General features: G+C 39.4%; 1 protein-coding gene across 2 annotated transcripts; it reads left to right on the forward strand.

Annotated features, from left to right (window-relative positions):
* Nucleotides 1–53: 53 nt before the first annotated feature.
* On the forward strand, nt 54–19,740 carry igsf5b (immunoglobulin superfamily, member 5b). 2 transcript variants are annotated; one of them, XM_084717296.1, is made up of 10 exons: nt 54–200; nt 1,601–1,696; nt 3,559–3,876; nt 8,488–8,615; nt 10,050–10,215; nt 10,794–10,925; nt 15,294–15,318; nt 16,015–16,103; nt 17,925–17,989; nt 19,336–19,740. In XM_084717296.1, the coding sequence occupies exons 2-10, from the start codon at nt 1,648–1,650 to the stop codon at nt 19,444–19,446; spliced, it is 1,083 nt and encodes a 360-aa protein (XP_084573422.1). In that variant the 5' UTR covers nt 54–200; nt 1,601–1,647; the 3' UTR covers nt 19,447–19,740. The 2 variants fall into 2 exon arrangements, with proteins under 2 accessions (XP_084573422.1, XP_084573423.1); XM_084717297.1 differs by having other exon boundaries at nt 3,562–3,876.
* The last annotated feature ends 2,643 nt before the right edge of the window (nt 19,741–22,383 follow it).

Genomic DNA, 22,383 nt, shown 5'->3' on the forward strand with positions numbered 1-22,383 from the left:
GTTTGCCGTCTGAGTCACTCTGTAAATTTACATGTGTGTCTAGCATGGAGCAAAGTTCCTGCTGAGTTTGGTAATATTTAACGGGACAGTTTTGGGTGACATGACTGAGCACCAGGCATGAGGAAGAAGCAGTGAGCATTGATGACATGAATCCAGAGTGTGAGACACTTGCTGCTGATCCACAGAGACACAGGACTGAGGTGAGTCAGACAAACTCGGCAGTGGTTCAGGATTTTTACAGTTCTTTTTTTATTGTTCACTCAACTTGGACTTTATTCAGCAGTGTGTGAAAAAAATGGTCAAGAGACAGGTGCAAGTGCTGCAAGTTACCTGCACACAAGATCTCAGTGATTTTAGTTGTTAAGTTAGTGTCTAAAGATGTGATCACTCTGACCTGAATTATATTTAACTGAAACTGTTGTACTTTCACTAAAATACAAGTGGTAGAACGATCACAAAGTTACTTCCGTAGACTTACTTTACAGAACAAGAACAGTAAACAGATGTTTGTTGCATACAAACATTTATTCAAGTTCTATTACATCGACATTAACTTGCTTCATCTCTTCAGATTGGTTAGACTTTATTGCATTTATTGTATTTTTGTTAGTGTCAGTAAATCCTGTAATTAATGTTTGAAATTCAGGCATGCACTAGGTTGAGTCAAGCTCAGAATATATTAAATCTAGCAAAATAACCTTTGTTAATTTTCATGACCTGCATTTCTTTTCTTTACAAAAAGTTTAGGTAATTTTATCACTAGGTAAACTTAAAAGATTAGGTATTGGTGTCCTCTCCTTATTGAGTTTTCAACTCTGAAAAGAATATCCTGAACATCGATACAACACACCACCAAACAATACAACACTGAACAGAGGTCAGGGACAGTACAGATATTAATATAGTATATATTATATTCTCAGTTATTCCATAATTTAACAATTCAGTTACTTCTTGACATTGTGTTTTGTGTAAATGTTTTGGTATGCCATCTTATCCATTGAATAGATATCTATTATATATTTTTAACAAGACTACATGTTTGCTGTGTTTGAAGTTAGAAGCTCTGTGAGGTGCTTTCACCTAAATGTTCAGCTAAACTCTTTATCCGTCCATCTTTATGCATGAAACAGTAGAGTCAACACAGGTGTTAGCAAAGATACTAATTAAGGTTTCATTCCATTTGGGTCAGACAGAGTCAGGGTGTTGCTATTGCACATGTTGACTTCCTGGAAAGTCTCTGCAAAACTAAATGAAACATGATCGTAATTAGCATCATTACTAACACGTGTTTACTCTTTATATTTCATATCAGTATAGCTGCTGTGAAAAAAGGTTTATTCATCCTGAACGTCTGTACCATTGATCTGTTCCCAATGTCACAACAATCCACCCTATAGTTGTCAAAACATTTAAAGTCACAAACCTGCAGTAGCACTGATCCTCTGGGCAACATGGACATTTCATGGCATCCTGCAGTTGTTGAGATCAGCAAAGTGGTCAACCAGCAAACAGACACTTGCAAAGAGCCACACGGCTACAAACTTTTATGGTCAACTGTGCTCGTCTGCTGGTAATAATGCGGTTCTTTTTGTCTCAGGTCCGTTCACCATTGAACAATGGATTGACTGGGATGACTGATTAAACATGGGCATCTTCCCTCTGTTATTGCTCCTGCTTTCATGCAGGATTCAAGGTGAGAATTCAGCGTATAACAAACAGCGGCTTGTTTGATTGGAGATGAGTGTCACAGGGGTTGGTAGTGCGCTGGTATTAACGGCCACATTCAACACGATCGTGTGCTTAATTGCTGCACCCTTCAGATTAAACTCACAGACAATCTAATTAGAGGGCCTAATGATCTATCTGCACTTTATAATTAATTTTCTTCAAAATGGCTGCCTATCTAGTTAACAGTAAGATGTAGCCAGCGGTCAGGGGACTTCAGAGTCACTGGTTCATGGTCCCAATAGGAGCACACACAAATTATGCTCATTAGTCTGCCATTCTCTGATTGCAATAAAAAGAAATAGCTGTATAGGCTGGCCTAGATATTTCTCAGACCTAATTTCCTCAACGGATGCATAATTTATGATTCTGCATGCTGGCTGTAGAAGGTAGCGCAGTTAGCTCACCACAAACAAGTTATACATCACCCTGAGTACTGTTGTGTAAACCAGTTATTTCATATTTCACGGTTTTCTGTTAATATTAATTGCTTTTCTTCTTCATTTGCCAGTGATAGAAAGACATGCTGGAATTCAGCTGTGCACTGATCTGTCTGTGTGATGTTTACAGAGTAACTGAAGACCAGGCCCTAACAGTTAGTGCAGGGTAGCTTATAAATGTTTCCTTGTAGAGTTTATTTTTCTATTTTAGTCCTCGTGTAATCCCTGTGGCTTTATCAAATTCTGCAGGTTACTGTTAAAATGTTTACCCCGCAGAATGATACCGTGGCCTGTTGCTGACAGCTACAGATTAATTTACACTCTCCCTTTTCCGACAGTATTTCTTCCCTAAATCCTATTTGCCCTCATTCATGCACCCAGTCAAATCACCCATCTCCATCTGGACAGCCACAGTAAGAAAGAGATTTAGGGAGTTGTTGCTGTCATTCTCTTTCTTTGTCTCTTTATCCCTCTAAGGCTGACAATTCTTTCTTTCGGTCTTTTCTACACTTTCTTTTCATTTCCTACTCACTCTCCCCAAGTCTTTAAGGTTCTGGAAAATTAGTTTGAAAGTGACACACACTGGGTCCTCTGTCATGGCAAGGTTTAGATTTGTACACTATGATACATGACAAAAACCTCTTGCCTCACATGTGACTAAAACAGCGTGAGTTTCTTTAGTTTTTCTTTTCTTTGGCCAAACTGAGTGAATGCATCTACTAACTGGTCCCTCATTTATGGTTTTCCTTCACCTTTTCTATGTTAACTTCAAATTATTCCTTGATTATGAAATGCAAAGTTTTTCTCAAATAATATTTTTTACTAATATATCTGTGACACCTTCTCAAATAATGATAATCTGGCTCTGTTGAGGATAAAGATTCCTTGTGTGATTTCCTTAGTTAGACAACTGTAGTGATTTTCAGTCAGGGGAGATTGTGTTTTAGGTTCTTGATTGTGATCAGTCTAATATTACTGGACTATTGCTACTATTGGTGTGTGGAAAATTTTTCCTTTCCTGTGTCCTGTGCTTATACATGCTATGTACTTAGCGTGTCTATGTTGAAAAGAAAACAAAATTTTGAAGATGGTTTAAAGATGTTGCTGGGAGACCTGCAACATATACAAACATATATAGTCACAACTAGCTGACTTTAGCAAAATCCTAGTTAGCTAGCCCAAAATGTAAGTAGTTTAGCAAACTAGTTAGTGTTTTATTACATACCAGATAATAATAGCTAGCTAACACTTGATTTAGATTAGTTAATTAGCTAGAACCATTATAGGAGCACAGAACAAAAAGGGTAAGGACATATGAAAGGTGAGTTGTTCACCTGACGCATATCAAAGAACTTATTAATGTGTTCTATGTCTCTTTTTGGACTTTTAGCAGTTGTAGCTCAGATGAAGCTGACACCTTCAATACGAACTGTCCTGCGAGGAGAGGAGGCCCGATTCACCTGCACGACCTACTACACCCAGTGGACTGTTATGATATGGATGCTGAATGGGACGGCAATTCTCACCATCTCCAATGACTCTGGTGTCCTGCCCCACATCAGCCCTAACGTGACAGCCGAGCAAAACAGTGCCTCACGGGGAGACAGTTGGGTGTTTATCCTGAAGAACACAGAGAGGCACAACCAGGGCTCAGTGACCTGTGACCTCCAGGGCATCGATAGGAAAACAGCAAGCCTGTTTGTACAAGGTCTGTATGTTCGTATGGGACTGCATGCTTGTGTGTGAAAGGGATTCAGAGGAGGTACTATGTGTGCTTGTATGTATGTTACCTTGATTCATTGTAGCACGAGGGCACCAAGGAACTGTTTATTTTGTGCAGACAGCTGCACTCAGGGATACTCATTTTCTTGCAAACAAGAATCTGAGCACACACACACACACACCCACGCACACACACACACTCACAGAGCAGCTAAGGAAACCAAGCAGATGGCAAGCCTGAATTGCAACTATTGCAGTGTGAGAGAGTGCAGAAACACACTGAATTTAACCTTGACGAGGCAAAAAGCAGCGTGTAAAAAGAGGTAAATGAAGGGACTAAGCAAAAGTTGTAGCTGCTTTCATGTTGCCCACCCACACACTGCCATCTCGAATCACAAAAAAGTAAACTAAAAAAAACAAAGAGTCAGAAACAAAATATGTACTATTGTGCCACAGTATTCAAGGTGTTCGTACCAATTAAGTGTCTTTGTTTTCTGTATGGAGTGGGGGTTCAGGAATAAAAGTTTTCAGCTCAACTAGCACCTGAGTGATCGATCGCAGTGTAAATCAAGGGGGGGTCATTTGGGACTGTGTGGTGGAGCACAGTTGCCCAGGCATGTTTGATGGTCTCTGTGACATTGTTGATGACAGTGTGGGTGGTGTCAGGGATTGGTAGGAATTGATTGACCCTCAGATATAAATACCAGGTGTTAAGCGCTGGACTCCATGCCAGTCAGACCAGGCAGCACAGCAGGATTTACAGCCAATCTCATCCGCTCCCCTCTCCTCTCTTCATTTAGCGTATATTTTTATGCCGATGCCGTGCCAAAGAAGGTATGCTGTGTGAGGACCGGGTGGCACATTTGCAGGAGAGCTAAGAGTCGGATTTGATAAGAATCAGTAGTTCTCAGCAGTTCTGATGGTGTTATTATCTCAAGCTGAAGAATACTGCAGCGTGAACCGGCATTTTAACAACAGGGCCTTTCCTGATAGTCATATCCAGGAACCACGAGGAATAACCAGGAAACAAACATTATAAGTCTAAACAAGCAAGTTTCTGCATCTACACTGATCATATCATTCACAAACAATTTCAACACAATTAAGGGACTGTACAAAAATTATTAGGGGTGGAAGGGAGTTTTTTTTTTTCAGTCAAAATGTCACAGTCTCTCAAGCAGGTTCAAAGATGACTTCATATTCAGTTTCAAAAAAACAAAGTCCAAAATACAAAGGCTTACAGAGCATGGCAGAACAGTCCAAAGTAAACTTATTTGAAAGGGGCAAGCAGGTATCTTAAGTCTAAAACAATAGAGAAGCTGAAAACACTGGGGATATACAAAGACTTGGAAAATCTGACAAGGGACAAACAAGAAATGGCAACTAAGGAGGGAAACATGCCCCTCCCCTTCCGTGGGACCTTACTACAGAACAAATATGGATGGTAGCCACTGGTGAGATACAAATAATTTTTTGGTCCTGTTTGAATTGTGTCATGAATTATACATACAATGTTTGTCAATTTAGAAGATAGATTGTCGTAATTTTATCATAGTTTAGTTTTGTGTGAAACCACTCAAACCACTTTTCTCCAAAGCAAGGTCCCACAGTGGTCCACCAGAAGGGGAGGGTCTTCACCTCTCTGTACACAGGGTGGCCTAGAGACAGGTGAACTGCAGTAAGGACCGCATTAACCCACTCAGAAAAAGTGCTTTCAGTCAGTCTACATTCTACACAACTATGAGAGAAGTGGACACACACAGTTCATTTAATGCTAATTTAAATAAATGGTTAATTAATACTCTGCTGTGTCAGCACTAAAACTCAATAGCGCCTTATTGTCCTCAGTCTGTCTGTGCTGAGCTTCCCTGGCTGCTTTCTGCCACCTGCCCCTATCTTGCTCTTGCCAGTCTGCCCTCATGCACCTGCATGCATGTCTTTCATTGTTGCTCTGCTGTGTCAGATTGATTTATGTATTTTATGCTGTATACTGTGCATGTATACTTCTGCTTTGCATGTTTGTTAGTGTCTAGCACAATGTTGTCTTAAGTCCATGTGTCTATTAACATTAATATCCCTTATTTTATTCAATTTGCATATGTTGTATTATGAGTCTGTTTTGCATGCATGTGCAATAGAACCTGACAATGTTTTGTATTAGCATTAATATTCTCTTTTCTTTTTATTATTGTTCTGCAGCCTTATAAATGATAAATAATGAATAACTTTGCAGTTTTAATCTTGTATTCTTTGTAACATCTAACTGAGGAATACAGATGAAAAATTGCCTCTTGACTACCTTGCTGCATTTACAGCGATGTGCATTAATTTGGACTGTTAAATAAACTAAAATTAAAAAAAATATTAATGAAAAAATCCATAAATGAGCAGATAACTAACTAGGCTCACTAGGCTGTGAAGAGCAATTACTTTCATTATCATTTTTTTGTCCATCATTTCCTTGACTATTTAATGAGTTGTTTGGTCAATAAATTGTCAGAAAATGGTGAAAAATGTTGATCACTGTTTCTCAAAGCACAACGTCACAAATTCAAATATCTTGTTTTGTTCACAAGCCAAATATATTCAATTTACTGCCATAAATAACTAAAGGAACCAGTAACTGACATCTGGACATTTTCCTTGAAAAGTGACTCAGAACGATTAATCCATTATCAAAATAATTGACTAATTATTGCCGCTCTAAATAACTGACACATGCATATCTTGGGAGATATTTACCACTCGATGCTCGGTGTCACAGCATAGATTTAGCTCCCATGGAAGTGGAGCGCCTCAAACTAGATGGCAGCTTATTACATAAATGCTTCAAGGTTTGCTTGGATCTGCTTCTCTTGATCTTATCATTTAGTTTATTTGCATCTACACTCTGCACAAGCTGAACTGAGAGCTCAGCTAAAAAACAAAATTGCATGGAAACATCCCCTCTGAAAAAGTGCGAGGAAACGAAACCAATGACCCATCATCTCCAGTATATTATGGAGAGAGCCTCCATTGCTGCCAGTGCCACAAATCCCCACTGACATATGCAGCCATTAACAGTAGTGTATGGTGAATCAGGCCCTCCAGTCTCGATGCAGAGGATCACTATGGCCTGACACAGCCTTCGAATTAATTGTGCATCCTGGCACGCCCAGTTAACAGTCAGCAACTCTGCCTGTGATTTGTGTACTGCAGCTCCAAATATACTGTTGGAACGAGGCCACAAATCTACAGTGGGCTGCATGACTCTGTTTGCTATCATCCACACTCCCTGCTTTAATTGTCCAGTATGAAGATGATGTAAATATGAACACACACTCCTGCTTGCTCTTGCTACTCCCCCTCTGCTTACTCACTCACGCACAAATACAGCACGAACCTTACACTTGAGCAAATCAATATGGTTGCATGCGCTGTTGAGTACGAACAGGATTTGCAGTGAGGACATGAGCTGCAGAAAAGGAGAACTATTTGATGTAAATCAGAGAAGAGTGAACATGTCTGCAATGATTGGAATAAATTCACACCTACGCATACAAGAACAGTTCATGTAACACCAGTCCTGCACACAGACATGTACAAGTCCTTAAATGCTAAAACAATTTCCCTCTGAGGACCCCTGCTGAAAAATCTCCGGAATTAGAGTTAACTAAGGGCTTCCCACCTCACACAGTCCTCAGAGTTTCCCTACAGTGATTAACAAACCTTATGAAACCTTATTTCAGGGATCACTTGAACTAGAGCTTTGGGAGGTGCTGATGCCGTTCCTCTCTCTGTTCGGATGTATCAGTCAGCCACGATCGCCCAGAGCCCCTCATCAGTCAGTGCAAATGAGGCTGCTGGTTCCATGCCAATCTTTATTCACCGGTGCTGAGATTTTCTAAAAGCAGCTGGAGTCCACTATCAGCACTTCTAGAACCAATGGCTTTTAGATATATGACGGTTCGATGTTTATGACACCAAATCAGGCATCAAATAAAAGCCCCCGGAGAAACCAGACAGTCAATAATGCATACAAAACATCAGCGGATTTGAACCTAAATCAACACAGACGTGTCATTCACTTAGACAAAGCACCGAAGCTTCTGTAATTATCTTTCTGTCTATAGCAATTGTCTGTTGCATCCACCGCCTTTCATTCTGTTAGACAATAGACTTTACATATGAGATACTGTATCTCCCAGGGCCTTAAGTGGCTTATTTGGCTGGCAGGGAAGGAGATGAAGGGGAAAAGATGAGAACCGTTCGTCAGGCAATTGAGACTTCGAGACACGCGATCAATCACCCGGGACAAATGAAATCTGTCTTTTGTAAGTGAGCAGGCCAACTGAAGAGGTGACGCTCATCTTTGGGTGCAGATATGTGCATGCAACAAGATGAATTTCAAAGGAGGATGTTGATCAAATTGCCGGTTTTAAACAACATTCAAACAAATGTAAATACACCTGAGTTCGATAAAGGCTAGTGTTAACTGACAGTCCCTTTGCTGGATGTTGTTAGGCAACCAAGAACAATAAAAACAATACAATATGTACAATAGTTACAATTCATGCATGCAGGCGCATAAATAAAAAATATTTTCATCTGATTACAGAAAAGGGCAGTGTGAAAGTGTCTGGGGAGCACAAGTTGGCTTTTAAGGGTGAGTCGGTCCAGTTTCAATGCAAAGCAGCAGGATGGTACCCTCAGCCCATTTTACAATGGCAGGTGGATGGCAGAAAGGTAAGAACAAACATCCTCATCCCTATTATTTTTAAGAGGTCACATTAAGAATTTAGCAAATCATTTTATATTAGGAAACACTCATCAAGCTCACAACACAGTGATACAAAAAGGCATTTTTTTTTTTTTTTACTATTATCAGTCATAACCATAATATAGTTCAAATCACTCAGTTGCATTTGCTGTATGGCATTACAAGAGACAAAGAAGGCAGAACCATTTCTTCTTTTTTTGTCCACTTTTAAATAAAATAATGTAATTTCTCACAAAATTCTCACACATCTTTGTGAACATTTTAATTACCCCTGCAAACACAGTACACACTCAAAGTTTGTGCCTGCAGAGCCAGAGAAGGTGCAAATTCAGGTAAATTATTACTGTCTGTGGGGAGAAAGTGATCTTAAAGACTCTTCCATACTCTCCAGGGAACTGTTAGTCATGGAGAGGCTAATTTGATTGACAGTTAAATTAAGACCCTGTTTTCTGTGTGCAGGAGGAATAAACCAGTCAAAATGAAGTAGTTTTTACAGGTGTAGTTGTTTGGCACCAAGTGCCATAACCCAAGTACTATTTTGCTTCATTGCACATGTGTGAATTATAGCAAATAACCTCAAAAATGTCTGCAAATCATATAGGTAATACACTGCATTCAGAGTAAAGGTGCAGCCACACTGATCTGCCACTGAATGGAGTCATCCATAAACTGAACAAATCTACAAATCTGTCATCTCCTAAAAGCTCGGCTTCAAAGCTTTATTTTAGACGTGACACAGTTCTGGCAGATAGACATGAGGGATTCAAAAGGGTTTTTTTTCTGAAGAGCTGAAGTTCTATCCAGTTGCAAGAGCACTTGAAGAAAAGGTTTGTCAAGCATTTTTTGTGAGACTCTGGGTTCCATTAAGAACCCTTTCCATCCACACCCCTGACTGTGTTCTAGATAAAACTCTTGGAACATACAGTAGAAGCCCCTGGGTGAGTTCTTCTTGGGACCCTTGGATGATGGAAAGGTTCTGGATAGAACCTCCAGAAAGGGCTCTGGGTGGAACCACTGCACAATAGAGGGGTTCTCTGTTGAACCTCTGAGAAGGAGTTCTGGGTGAATCCTTAGTTTTAATCTCTTATGTTGGGTTCTAGGTAGTGCTCTCTGAAAGGATTTCAAGTGGAACCTTTATAAAATGTTCAGGAACCAAAAAGGGTTCTCAAGCTGAGCGTAGTCATCATCAGTTTTATACACAAACATTTTATTGGATAGTTTCATTTATGGAACATGAATGAGTTTTACATTTGTTTTTGGGGTCAGCTGTTCCTTTAAATACAGTCCTGTTTTGAGTATTAACAGAAAAACATCCATCAAATGAGGTAAACATCCCAATTAGTAAGCAGAATAAAAATAATACGAATTCTCTCTCTCTCTCTCTGGGGATTGGTGTGGAGGTGAGCCATGATGAATACAACATCAGTAGTGAAGAGTCAGGGAAAAAACTCTTCACTGTGACCAGCAACCTCAGTGTGATGGCAGTGAAGAGCTCTAATGTGGATTGTCTGGCCTCTGTGCCTGCCCTCTCCACACCACTGAAGAGCAGTGTCCGTCTGACAGTGGGTGAGGCAACACAACCATCACATTAACTGACATATGCATACATGCACACAAAGGCACAGAGAGAGTCGTCTGATAATCCTCTTTATTCTGTCCTACTTTAGTTCTCTGCCGCTACATTTCTCTGTTTTTTTTAATCTGTCTCTCTTTGTGTGCTTCATTTTGTTCTCCACTTTTTTTTCTGGCCCGTTCTCTTTTGGGAAGCCTGTGAATCATCGCTGAGCATTATTATTGAAGAGGAGAGAAAGGAGCTGCCACATCAACACTGTTTGAGTTTGCATCAGAGCCACTAAAGTGGAGCTGAGGTTGCAAACCTCTCTAGGGCTTCAAAATACAAATAGAGCTTTATTATGTATCTTAGTGATACTCCACTTGTAGTTGTAGTTGTAACATTTTCTTGAAATTGACTTGGAGCAGCTTCCCTAAGCAAACACCCTCATGCCTCCCATTGCAAATTAAAACAGGGAAATTAAACATAACTTTCTTGACACTATGTCTGCAAATCTGTAATTGAATTGCAAAGTAACAAGACTGCTTCAGCAATTCTTTACCAAAACACTGATGTGACCTTCTCTCCTCAGTTGCAGAGGTGGTGCAGGAAGGAGATGACTGCACAGTCCCGCTGGCAGTAACTGCCTCCCTCTCTGCTCTTCTGCTGCTCCTCCTGCTTTGCATCTGCGCCGTCCTCTGGTACAGACAACGGAGACAAGCAAGTAGGCACTTTTTTCTTACTTAAATTGCTCTAGGTGAAAAAAAAGTCGACTCCCCCTACACTTTTCCAGAACAGAAAGTGTGATTAAAGTATAATGAAGAAGATAGGCGGTTACATGCTGTGACTCGGCACTGCCCCATGCTGGCCTTCACCAAGGGCACGCATTATTTTTTCTGACAAAGGCGGAACATTAGTTGTCAGCAGAAAGTGTTTCTTCTCAGGAAACAGCAGCAGCACAAAGGTTAGAGAAGCATGTGTATGACCGCGGGGTTGGAGGTTGAAATCCCAAAACAACCGAGACAATTCAAAGAGGAGAGTGTAATGATGAATAATTCTCACCCTGAACAGCTACTGCCCTTAAGCTAAAAGACATTTCACCAGTTTTACTGTGAATGTGTGAACTGCGAAGAGACCTCTGTCACTACAATCACAGGTCAAGCTGAAATTAAAGGGAAATTTTGGCACTTTTCATGTGAGCTGTCACTTGGTGTTGAAGATTAATGTAGTCAATTGCAGCATTTAATTCCTCAGTTCTTACAGTGACAAAGAAAGCTGAGTTCTCCCGCTGCAAAATCTGCTATTCTTCCTGTATCCAGTGACATCACTGGATGCAAGAAGAACTACAGGCTTTTTCAGGATTGGATTCCTAATCTCCTGCTCTGTGTACCCAGTGGTTCTGCTAGATGGGTATTTTTGTCACCTTACAGGATGTTTTGGCCAACAAAGTAACAGCTATGGGTCTGGGTGGTGATACATGGCATGGAAAGCTTGCATGCAGTTCATCCTGGTACATGTAGGCACTGCTGATGTGACTCCATGAGAAGAAGATAACTGTTTTTTAGGTCAATATTGCAGCACTGAAGAATCAATTGCTTCAATTGACTGTCAGCACTGATTGGATGTAAACATATAAAGTGTTGAATTTTCCCTTTAAGCATCACATTTATCGTGCTACAGGATACATATATGTTCTTTGAGAGAAAAAAAGTGTAATTACATTTGAGATTTTTTTGGTTTCATTATTGCACCCTCTACTGGTTCATTATGCAGAATGCCACTGGTTATCTGTTTGTCTAAATAGAGAATTTATTTTCATACGGCCAATGAAATTGTTTTTTTTAAAACCTCATCCCAAGGGGGTCTGTGTCCAACCAACTTTCCGAATCCAGCATTCACACCCTCTTCTGGCCATGATTTGGTCAGCTTTGCGGAGGTGACAAAGTAAACCAATTTTTGACCTTTTTTCACAGCTATTTCTGTCTTTTGTCATGTGAACAACTTACAGCAAAACTATGGATGTCTTCCAGGAGAGACTGTCTGAAAATAGATATGCTGCTGACATGTCTCCCCACTCTATGACAGAAGGCTTCTCACTCTTTCTTCCAGTGTGCTTGTTATACTATAACTATATAACTATAGCTAACTATAAATACATTTTACTCCAAAAGTGCTAAGTGTCTGCCCACAGCTTATAACTCCCCTGCTGGGCTCAGCATGCTGGCTTCTGTCAATCAACCACACACACTGACATGCCCACTCAGAGGCTGAGAGGAAAAGGAACATTTCTGTTTCTATTTACCCAAATATCAGTTTTTTTTTCATCCTTTTTGGAATATGACTGTTAAAAATTTATTTTAAAAATCTGTTTGACATTACAAATGGATGGCTAAAGGTGATTTCAGTTGGGCTTTATAGCCTGTAATTAAACATTTTCATGTTTTTTTTTTACTTAAGTAGCACACTTGTACTCACATCCATTACAAACTGTTTATAGTGTTCTGCAGGTGTCAAAAATATTTTTTGTTTGTTGTTGAAATTATCTGGTTTGAACTTTGTGCTATTGTACTTCCCAAAGATGTCTTCTATTAAATTCCACCCAAGAAACAGTAATGCTTCTTTATATGACTGATGCTGATTTCATAAAGGTGTTACAGAATGTTGCAGAAAAATAGTTTACAAAATAGACAATTATAGTGATAAATAAAGCGATCATGTCTTGGTCCTGGGGTTATTTCTAAACCCTGTCGGTGACACCACTGGGATGGTCCGTTAAATGCCATTGAGACGTGCTGATTCGTTGACAGTTGCTTGGTGGGAATGTGGCGACCTTGGACAGGCAATCAACCTGTTTGCTAAAAGGATTACAGCTGTTGATACACTGGCAGAAATTGTACCTTGGGGAACATGAGGCCCTGACTCATACCTGGTTCCTGCCAGATGAGTCAGAATGTTTGACTTCACATACCCGAGACTGTAACCCACCCACCGTTATATTTAGCTCTCAGACACAGCTTACCCTGTGGGGAATAGTTAATATTTTGGGAAATACACTTTTTTTTTTTTTTTTTTTTTTTACAATTTTCCTCCCAAACGTTAGAAGTATGTGTATGTTGTATGTATGTTAAATAGGAAGGTACAGCCACCTGCCAAGAGACTTTTTTCACAACAGCCACTTGATATGAAATCGTGTTATTAATTAAGCTGAAGAACGTCTATTAGCTTAACTTAGCATAAAATATGGAAATAGGGAGAAACAGCTAGCTTGGCTTTGTTCAGTGGTAGCAAAATCTGCCTTCTGTTACCTCTAAAGCTCAATAATTAATACATTATATTAATTTTTTCATTTTTACTCCCATGTTTTTGTATGAATTAAACACGCACACTGTTAATCAATCATTCAAGTAATCAAGGAATAAATTAATGAGCTTTAGAGGCAATGGTGGGAAGATTTTATTACCTTTGGACAGAGTCAGCTTTCATGTTTCTTTGTGCTAAGCTAATTAGCTGCTAATTATTGCCAGTGTTGCAAAAAGTCATACTTGATTAAAACCAAAAGTGTTGTGCTAAAATATTGCTCTATAATAAAAGTGATATGGTACTGGAGGAAAGAGTCTTAAAAACTGTCTGATATTAAATATACTTAAGTATCACAAGCACATTTCTGTGTATTAAAAGTATGAGTAAAGTAAATTATAGATATATCCATGTTCAGTGCGTACGGTGTACATATGTACATAGATTATTATAACTGGACACTCAAGTACAACACTTGATGTAAATGTATTTTATTCCACCCCTGGCTGTAGCTTCACATGTATCTAACAGACATGACAGTGATTTAACTATTCTCATCAAACTCTTGAGAGAAAAGCTTCTGAGCATAATTGCCAAAATGTTGAATTCTTCCTTTAAGAGAGACAGGTTTAATTTTAGTCTAATGGTGACTAAGGTAGTACCAACTTGCCTGGTTCAGGAAATTCTACTAAGTCCATTAATAACAGTTTAAAACCACCTCACAGTGAGACAGTTTTACTGCGACTCTTTTAGAGCTCATAACCCGACCCAGGATATTTGCGATGTTGCCGGGCTACTTGTCACCTCTCCAAACAGATAGATCGATACCTTGGCAAGTTGTGGAAGTAAAGTGGTGTGATGCTGTAAAAAAAAAAAAAAGTCTGGCCAGGAAAGAGGGATGTCGCAGAGATGTTTCTGGAGTGCCATCTCCGAGGGGACGGTTGTTCTATAGCACAAGGAGGCGGAGGAGGTCTGTTTGTGCGTGATAACAAAAAGTAGCCCTGAGTCACACATTTAGAAGTCAGTCTAATCCCTGTGACTGATTCTGGACCGTTGCAAATCACGGCTATGGTTTAGAGCTGAGGGATTATCATAAAGCAGGTGTGACCTTTCTCCTCCGGCAGCCGATTCTGTACCTGAAACGTCTGAAACCTCCTTCACCATTGTCCTTGCTTCAGTCTTACAGCTTTAATGTAACATCCCTGAGCAAGTTAAATTAGCATCATGAGGATGTTTCACATGTTAGAGGCTGCGGCGTGCTTCCAAGTCGCTAAGCTCTTCTTTGAGTAATCCACCTCAATGGGGAGTAATGTATGCTCTGTAATTATTGGGGAACAAAAAGAAGGGAGCCAATATAGTCACCCTCAAAGACTTTGGCCGGCATGACAGCAGGGATTTAAAATATAATGACAAAGGCAACTTCTCTCCCTGTAAAAGGAAGAGTTTATATCTCTCCTGAGGCAAGCGCCATCTGCACCATTGTTATATTGTTGTGTTTTCGTTGTGGCCAGGAGGACCTTTGGCGAAGACAACCATGAAGCCGTGTTACAAAACTCATTAACACTCCAGCTCCAGCTTTCACTGTTGAATTGCAAACTGACTTGAGGCCGTGATATTAGTGCAGAACCCAAAACTAATAAACGGCAGGACATTTACAGCTTTCATACTGCTGCTGATGCATTGAGCAGGTACATTGGTTCTGTGGTCAATGCAGTGAGAATAACAAAGTTAGCAGCTGATAGCTCATAATAGTTCTGTAAACTTAACGCCTCTTTTTTTTTTTTTTACCTTTCAGAACCGAGCCCACAGGAGGCAATAAGGTAAGATTTAGGAGCTCTTTTTCCAGACGCCTTTTGCTTTATGAGACTATTTTTAAACACTGAGTCTAACAAAAACTTTAAGATCAACTGTGGAGTCTTGAGTCAAAATGACGGACAGGGTAACTGCCAATAATCTGAGAAAGAAGCAGAGACATACTGTACAGTCCTGAGCTCCATTTTACTTTATATAAACCAATGTGAGGACTCAGCATGAATCTCGTACAACTTATTTCCGAGAATGAATGAATGGGCTTTTATTGTTCCTCATTATAAAAGAAAATTGAAGACATGAATTTGAAATTACATGCATTAAACACTCATTACATTTTGTAACAATTATGATTCAAATTGTCGTTAGCTCATTTAAGAAGCAGATATGTTATGCAGTGTATTTGTCAGCATTTTCCATGCAGCTGAAATACATTTTATAGCTTTTCCATTGAGCACATTGAAGTGGGAGTTGAGCACTTTGGTTTGGTCTAATAAAATGCAGTGAAAAATGATGATGATGTTCATTTTTTATCTGTCAAAGCACTTTATGATGAAAACAATGCAGAGGCCCCTGATATACTGCGGCTTTGTGGGAAAAGAAAATTGTCTGTTCACAACACCATAACCTCTGGAAAAAACGTGGATCTGCCATATCACAGCTAAAGGTTACAGTTTCCATTGGACCGTTCATTTTTTCATTTGCAGGTTTGACCAATCGGTGAGCGGGAGAGGCCTGGTTACTGCGGCAACAGGGGGGGAGGTCAACCTGGGATACACTAATGAGGGCCCCACAGGTGAGTGAGTGACTTGTAAACTTCTACACCGCAACTTATTATTTAATGTGGGGTTGTATGCGGTATTTATCATTATTCAGTTTATTAGCTACAGTAGATGCTGGTCAGCACACCCAAACAGAGAGGGGCTCTCACACAGATGCTAAGGAATGTACTTCTGTGGACAGGGTCAGCAACAAATGCATTTTAGCTACCTAAAAAACACCCACCTAAAAAATCTGTATCAATTTAAGTGTACATTGTATTTACGGTATTTTCCCCACTTTACATGGCTGTCAGATAGCCTTAAAACAAATCACACAAGTAAGTAAGTATGCCACACAATAAACTAACTAACTAACAGACTGAGGCAGCAGTAGACCAGCAACTCCTGTGTTCTGCGAGGTACTATGGCTGATTTCACCTATGGAGTTTGGTTGGCATTGAAAGAGCGTATCTGATTAAATTTCCTGTCAGAAAAGGCTGCCTGATGGCGAGGTAAAGCAGTGAAAGTATACTAAATCTAGTGCACTATTAACTTGCACTAGATTAGAACCTTTTTTATGTGCTAAAATACCCTTTATTACTGTCCCTGCCCACAGCAGTACATTGCTTAGCTTCAGTGCCGGTACTCCTCTCTGCTTCTCCAAACTGTAGGTGTGCTGACTGTTATCTGCTGCAGGCAGAGCACCTCATACAACCCTCATACTATCCCTTTAGTTACACTGAGTAAGATTTCTACTGTACTAACTGCACAGGTAAGGCAGATTTTTACAAACCCATAGCAGTAAATGACATGTTTGAATGCATGCTACACATTTTTAGATTTTTGGATGTGTTTGTTCCACTGTTTCAGGAATGTGGAGACATATGTTATATATTCTGTTTAATTGTGTACTACCCCATTATTATCCAGATGTTTCCAACAATTGTAAACATCCATAGTGATCCAGAAATCCATAATTTATTCAAGGTAATACATTTTCTGCTAGCCATAGCTAGCTGGTTGCTAGTTGCTATAATGTCAGGGAAAACATGCACTGGAGAATTCAAAGAGTGAGGAAAGAAGCAAGCAAAAATGACTAAATGTAACATAAATAAAGCCTATAAATTAAAATGTTTTACTTTTCTGTGAAAACTTTTTCAGTGCCAATACTTGTTTCAGTGTCAAGATGACTTGTGTTTCAATGCCAGCTATCCTTTTTCAGTTCAGGTTTTGTTTTCAACACCAAATTTTATTTTCTCTGCCAAAATTATAATGTCTCTGTTCTAGCCCATACATTTCTGTCATATTCTGACCCTGTAAATCTTACACACTGTACCTTTAAGCAAGCTTCAAGAGTCTGCTAATCAATTTTGGAAATGAAACGAAGCCAATGGATGTCTGGAATAGTTCAGAAAATGTTAAGTATATATTATTTATCACCTATAATATATTGCTGCAGTGATTAGTGCTGTAATACATTAAGGAAAGTAGAGTGAAAAAAATCTTAAGCTGGGTGAGATGACTTCAAGTTTTTAATCAAATGGTAAATAACGGTTTTGCGTCATGGTCAGTTGAGCAGCCAAAAACTACTTTATATGCAGGTTTCATCATCAAACACACTTTTTTAAAAAATTCTGTTTTTCAGACAGAAACAAATGGTGGTTTAAAACTCAGGATGCTGTTTGATGTTGTGTTTATTTGGTACACTCTCAGACCTCTGAGCCACTAAATCTCCTAATTCCTTCTATTTTGCTGAGGTCTGCTTAAAGTCCAAAGTGGGCTGTAGCTGGTCAGAGGGGCTGTGAGGTTGCAGGCTAAATCGCTGTTTTTTTTTGTTTGTTTTTTTCGCCCTGCAGATCCAGTTTCCAATGAGCTAATCATGGAAACGGGTAGCCAGATGGACTTTGTCACCTTTTGCAAGGTAAGATAGAGAAAGAGACGGTGAGAGGGCTGGGAGAAAGCTGAGAGAGCTCAACCAGAGCTGATTAATGTAGACATTCATTCTGCAGCTGGAGTTTCTGCAGCCTCCTCCCATGTAGATGAGAACAGGAGGGAACTGCACTGGTGTGCTGTTGCACCTCTGCTCACATCCCATCAGACTGTTCAGCACATTCATTACAGCATAAAGATGGGATGTGGAATAACATGCTTTAAGTCATATTAGGTACTAAATCCATTTTAAGCATTTGATGGCTTCACAAAATGCCAGCAGCACTATCTTCAGCTTAGTGGCTCCATCATCATCATCATCATCATCATCATCATTATGATTCATTATCTAAATATTGGGATGACCATTTGGGTGCCCAAAGCGTAATTGCTTTGTGGTACCCCCTCTTCATAAATCTGTCATAAAAATCTTTGGTCAAAATGTGAACATTTAGGGTGTATTAAGGCTTTCCATGCCTCATGTCTATGTCTCACAAATTGTTGCAGCAGTTTTTGGGCTGATACCATTTATTACAAAGGTGTGGTGCAAAATGTGAAATGAATTTTTGACCACTTGAGAATTGATAAAAATTGAGAATTGATAGAAATAGTCAAAAATCCCTCCAAAATGCCACACTGAGACACCAAGACATTTAGGAACACCACAGAATTCATTCTGTGATTTGGTGTTAAAAGACGTGGAGATTTCTAAAAAGAACTGCATTTTCAACGATTGGATCACAAGCGCCTCTGTTTTGGGAAGTGCTCAGAAACCCCCTCATTCTGAATATACCTTGTGATGGCATACGCATTTTCTATCTGTGATGTGTAAATTTTGTCATTGCCCTGACATGATTCCAGCCTGTCAATGTCAATGAGGTAATTGTGCCTCACAGGGTTTTCTCGGCCTGGCCTGTGATCAACTTATTGATTGTTATATTGATTCTGGATAACACAGTGTATTGATACTTTGTGTAATATCCTGGTGTTGAGTAATGAATGGAGAAGGGTCAACTGCACTCCTCCATACTTGCTTCTTTTCCCAATTATCTCCGATGTGGAGCAGCTCTGACTTGAGGTGCTTTGTGTTTGGCAATAGGATCAATTTATCTGGAGGTACTAAAGGTGGAGGACAGTCATTTTGAGACCTGTGAGGAAACAGATGTCTCTCAGTCATCCTTAGACTCCTCAGATGTGTTTGCGGTTGATCTCACACTGTTGTTTCCAGGAACGGTTTCAGGGGCAGGACTCTCAATTTGTAGCCTCTTCTTGTTCTTGTTGTCCACATACTGTGCTGCTTTATTGTCACTAAAGCCTAAATCTGACGGTGTGCCACAGGTCCCAGATGTTGTGTCTCCGAGCAGATTGTCTCTGCACAGTGAGAGCCAAGCACAGGTTTGTCTATCAGAGGAAAACTCCACAAATGTTAGAAGAATCACCACAGTTTGAATATGTTTATTATGATGTCAACTGTGATATTAATGTGCAGTGTTTTACAGTGCAGTATTTACAGGTGGGCCATTCATAAATGTTTGTATGGTGTGATGTATTGCACTTTTGTAAAGCTAGAAGCAAATGTTATGTGATCTTGAGCGAAATGTGTATAGCAAAGTTATTTTGAAAAACATACCATTACCTTAAGAATTTAATCTATCCTTATGTCAGCTGTTTTTTTTTTTTTATCATGAAACACATTGGTTTTTTTTTACCTTTAAATAAATTTGTTTTTATGTTCTTGGCTTATATTTGCATACATGTCACATATGACTTGACTGATCAGTATATTTTTGTGCACATTTATGACCGTTGTGTTGATTAACAATTGAAAAACCTTGCTTGCTCTGTTTTATAGTAACTGGCTGGTAAGAGCTCAAGTCATCAACAACTGCTAGGCTAAAAACAAGGCTTATTAGATCGGTTGCAGGACACATTTTTTTCATTGTTGTGGTTCAAAAACTGACATCCATCTGAAGATTAATTCCATACCTGGTATGTTATGATCCACTAGGCAAGTCAGACATGATACCAGATGAATAAATCCCTGTTTTCTAAGTGTCACTGCCGTCTTGACTGTACCTCATTTTCTACTGCCGTACTTCTACTGGGACATACAGGCTCTGATTTATGAATAGACAACATCGAGTGCATTCTGAAAGTTTAGCTTTTGTGAGTTTCTCCAAAATTATAGATTTCTATATGTAAAATGTTGTAAAGCTGCATGGTTGCTTATTATATTCTTTATAGTTTCCTTATCAAGTTTATACAGTTAGGTGAACCCAGGACACTCGGTTATAATACCATTACCACCATTACACTAGTCTATTATACTAACGATTTTTCTTGTTACCTGTGGCTGTGCTTTTTTCCCACAGTCCCTCAATGATTGAACTGGAAGAAAATCATAATCACTTGAACCAAAAAAAAGAGTTTCTCTTCCAACAATACTGCAACATACAGCACATTACTGTTTCATTGCCAACTCAAAGTAGATTGTTCATCATTTAGGTCTAATCTTGTTTTCAGGGAAGCCATAATCCAGTATATGCCTCTTTTTCTATTTCATATGTGATAGCATCTCAAATTCAATTAATTTCCCAGTCATGGAAAGAAAATGGTTATAAAATATAGTATCAGTGGTAAAGCCTGGAGTGTAAATTAACACTATGTGACTGGTGCTGCAATGAGAGGGATGTGGTGGTGAGGCTCTATGCAGTAATGCATGCAATAACAGATTTATCTCTGCGTGAAGTGGGTGACATAACATTTGCATTTTATAATAGTAAAGGATGGAGGGGAGTAGAGTGGTGGAGATGGAGGTATCTGAATCCACTAGACAATCTATAGTTTCACCAGTACTGTTATTAAAGGAGGCGGCATGCATTAAAAAGGTAACATGCCTATTGCTGGTGTCCAGGAAAAGAAAATTAACGTCCTGTTGAATGTAAATTAATTACTGGGTCATTATAATTGTTTAATAATGTCGAAATATCTGCATAACAATCTGTGCCAGCGTGCAATCAACAGCATGCTTTTTGTTGGGAAGCAACTCTCTGATTTCACTGAAGGCTAATGCACAGTCTGATTGGACCTTTTAGCTGTAGATTTGATTAATCTCTTCTGGCAGCCTTGATTCGTTGAATATGTCTCCAAGCCCATATGCAAATGCAAACGCCACTGTAAACAATGCAGTCGTTTACAGTGGATTCAGTTGCAAGGTTTTATATTTTCATACCATAAAGAATCAAGTACGAGAGAGAGGTTGTCTTATTCTCTTAAACATAGCAGTCAGGATCAACCAGGGCAGAGTGGTGGACAGGGCTCTAATCTAATTTATGTTGTTTTTCATTCATCCAGTAATTATTGAGACACTTCACTCGAGTTTGTTTCATTATCTGTACACAATGTCTGTACACAATTTTCAAGGTAATTTATTTGTAATTATACAACACAGGGCTGCACAATGAAATGTAAGTTGTAGTCCCTTCATGCTGAGCAGACATTTAACATATATACAGATAAATAAAGTGAGAATAGATATAAATTTAAATAAAACAATATATACAGTTATTTACATATATACATATACACATAAACACCCAGGATATAATTCTGTTGTGCATTTTTTACTTTTGGTGATGATAATGTGGTTGACATCTCCATATAAAAAGTTTTCAGAACATTTCAGAAACAGTGTTCATCAATTTATTATTGTGTTTCTGCAGAAAACATCATCAATCTAAAAACAAAGTCTGCCTTCCCTTGTCCTGCCAGTGTCTTGAATGTTGCTGTAAGATGTGGGCACAAACAGTCTCTGATTTCCTGTTGCTTGGCAAGCCTGACTCCCATTTCATCCATCCCATTTTTCATTAGCAAGGAGCAGCCTTAAGTACAAGTTGGGGTAGCATGGCTCTTGCCCCTGCTCCCCTCCACTCCTCCAGGGGTGGGCAAACAATCTGCGGCGGTGCTTTGCCCATCTGGCCTGGCTGGGTGTTCAATAGAGGCTGTCTGCATTGTTGATCATCTCAAGGTTCACTGCTCTTTAATCCAAACCCCACAGTTCCTGTTCCAGTACCTATGAGTATATTTCTGTCATAGGTGTTTCAGCAATAAAGCTGAAAAAACAACAGATTAAAGTTTAAAGAAGCTACTGACTGCAGCATCTGCATGGGCCACCATTGCCATGGTGCTGATGATAAACATGATAAATGATGATAAATGTATGGAAATCCACACAGAAATTGTTGAGATATTTTAGTCAGGGCCAAAGTGGTGGACTGAATGACATCATGGAACCACACTGTCAAAACCTGATGTGCCAAAAGATGCTTTTGTACCCTATGAACTTCCACACTAGTGGCATTGTTCGTAGGAATTAACACTGAATAC

Source organism: Lutjanus erythropterus, chromosome 4 (genome assembly GCF_056507025.1).
Source record: "Lutjanus erythropterus isolate fLutEry1 chromosome 4, fLutEry1.hap2, whole genome shotgun sequence".
Lineage (NCBI taxonomy): Eukaryota > Metazoa > Chordata > Actinopteri > Lutjaniformes > Lutjanidae > Lutjanus > Lutjanus erythropterus.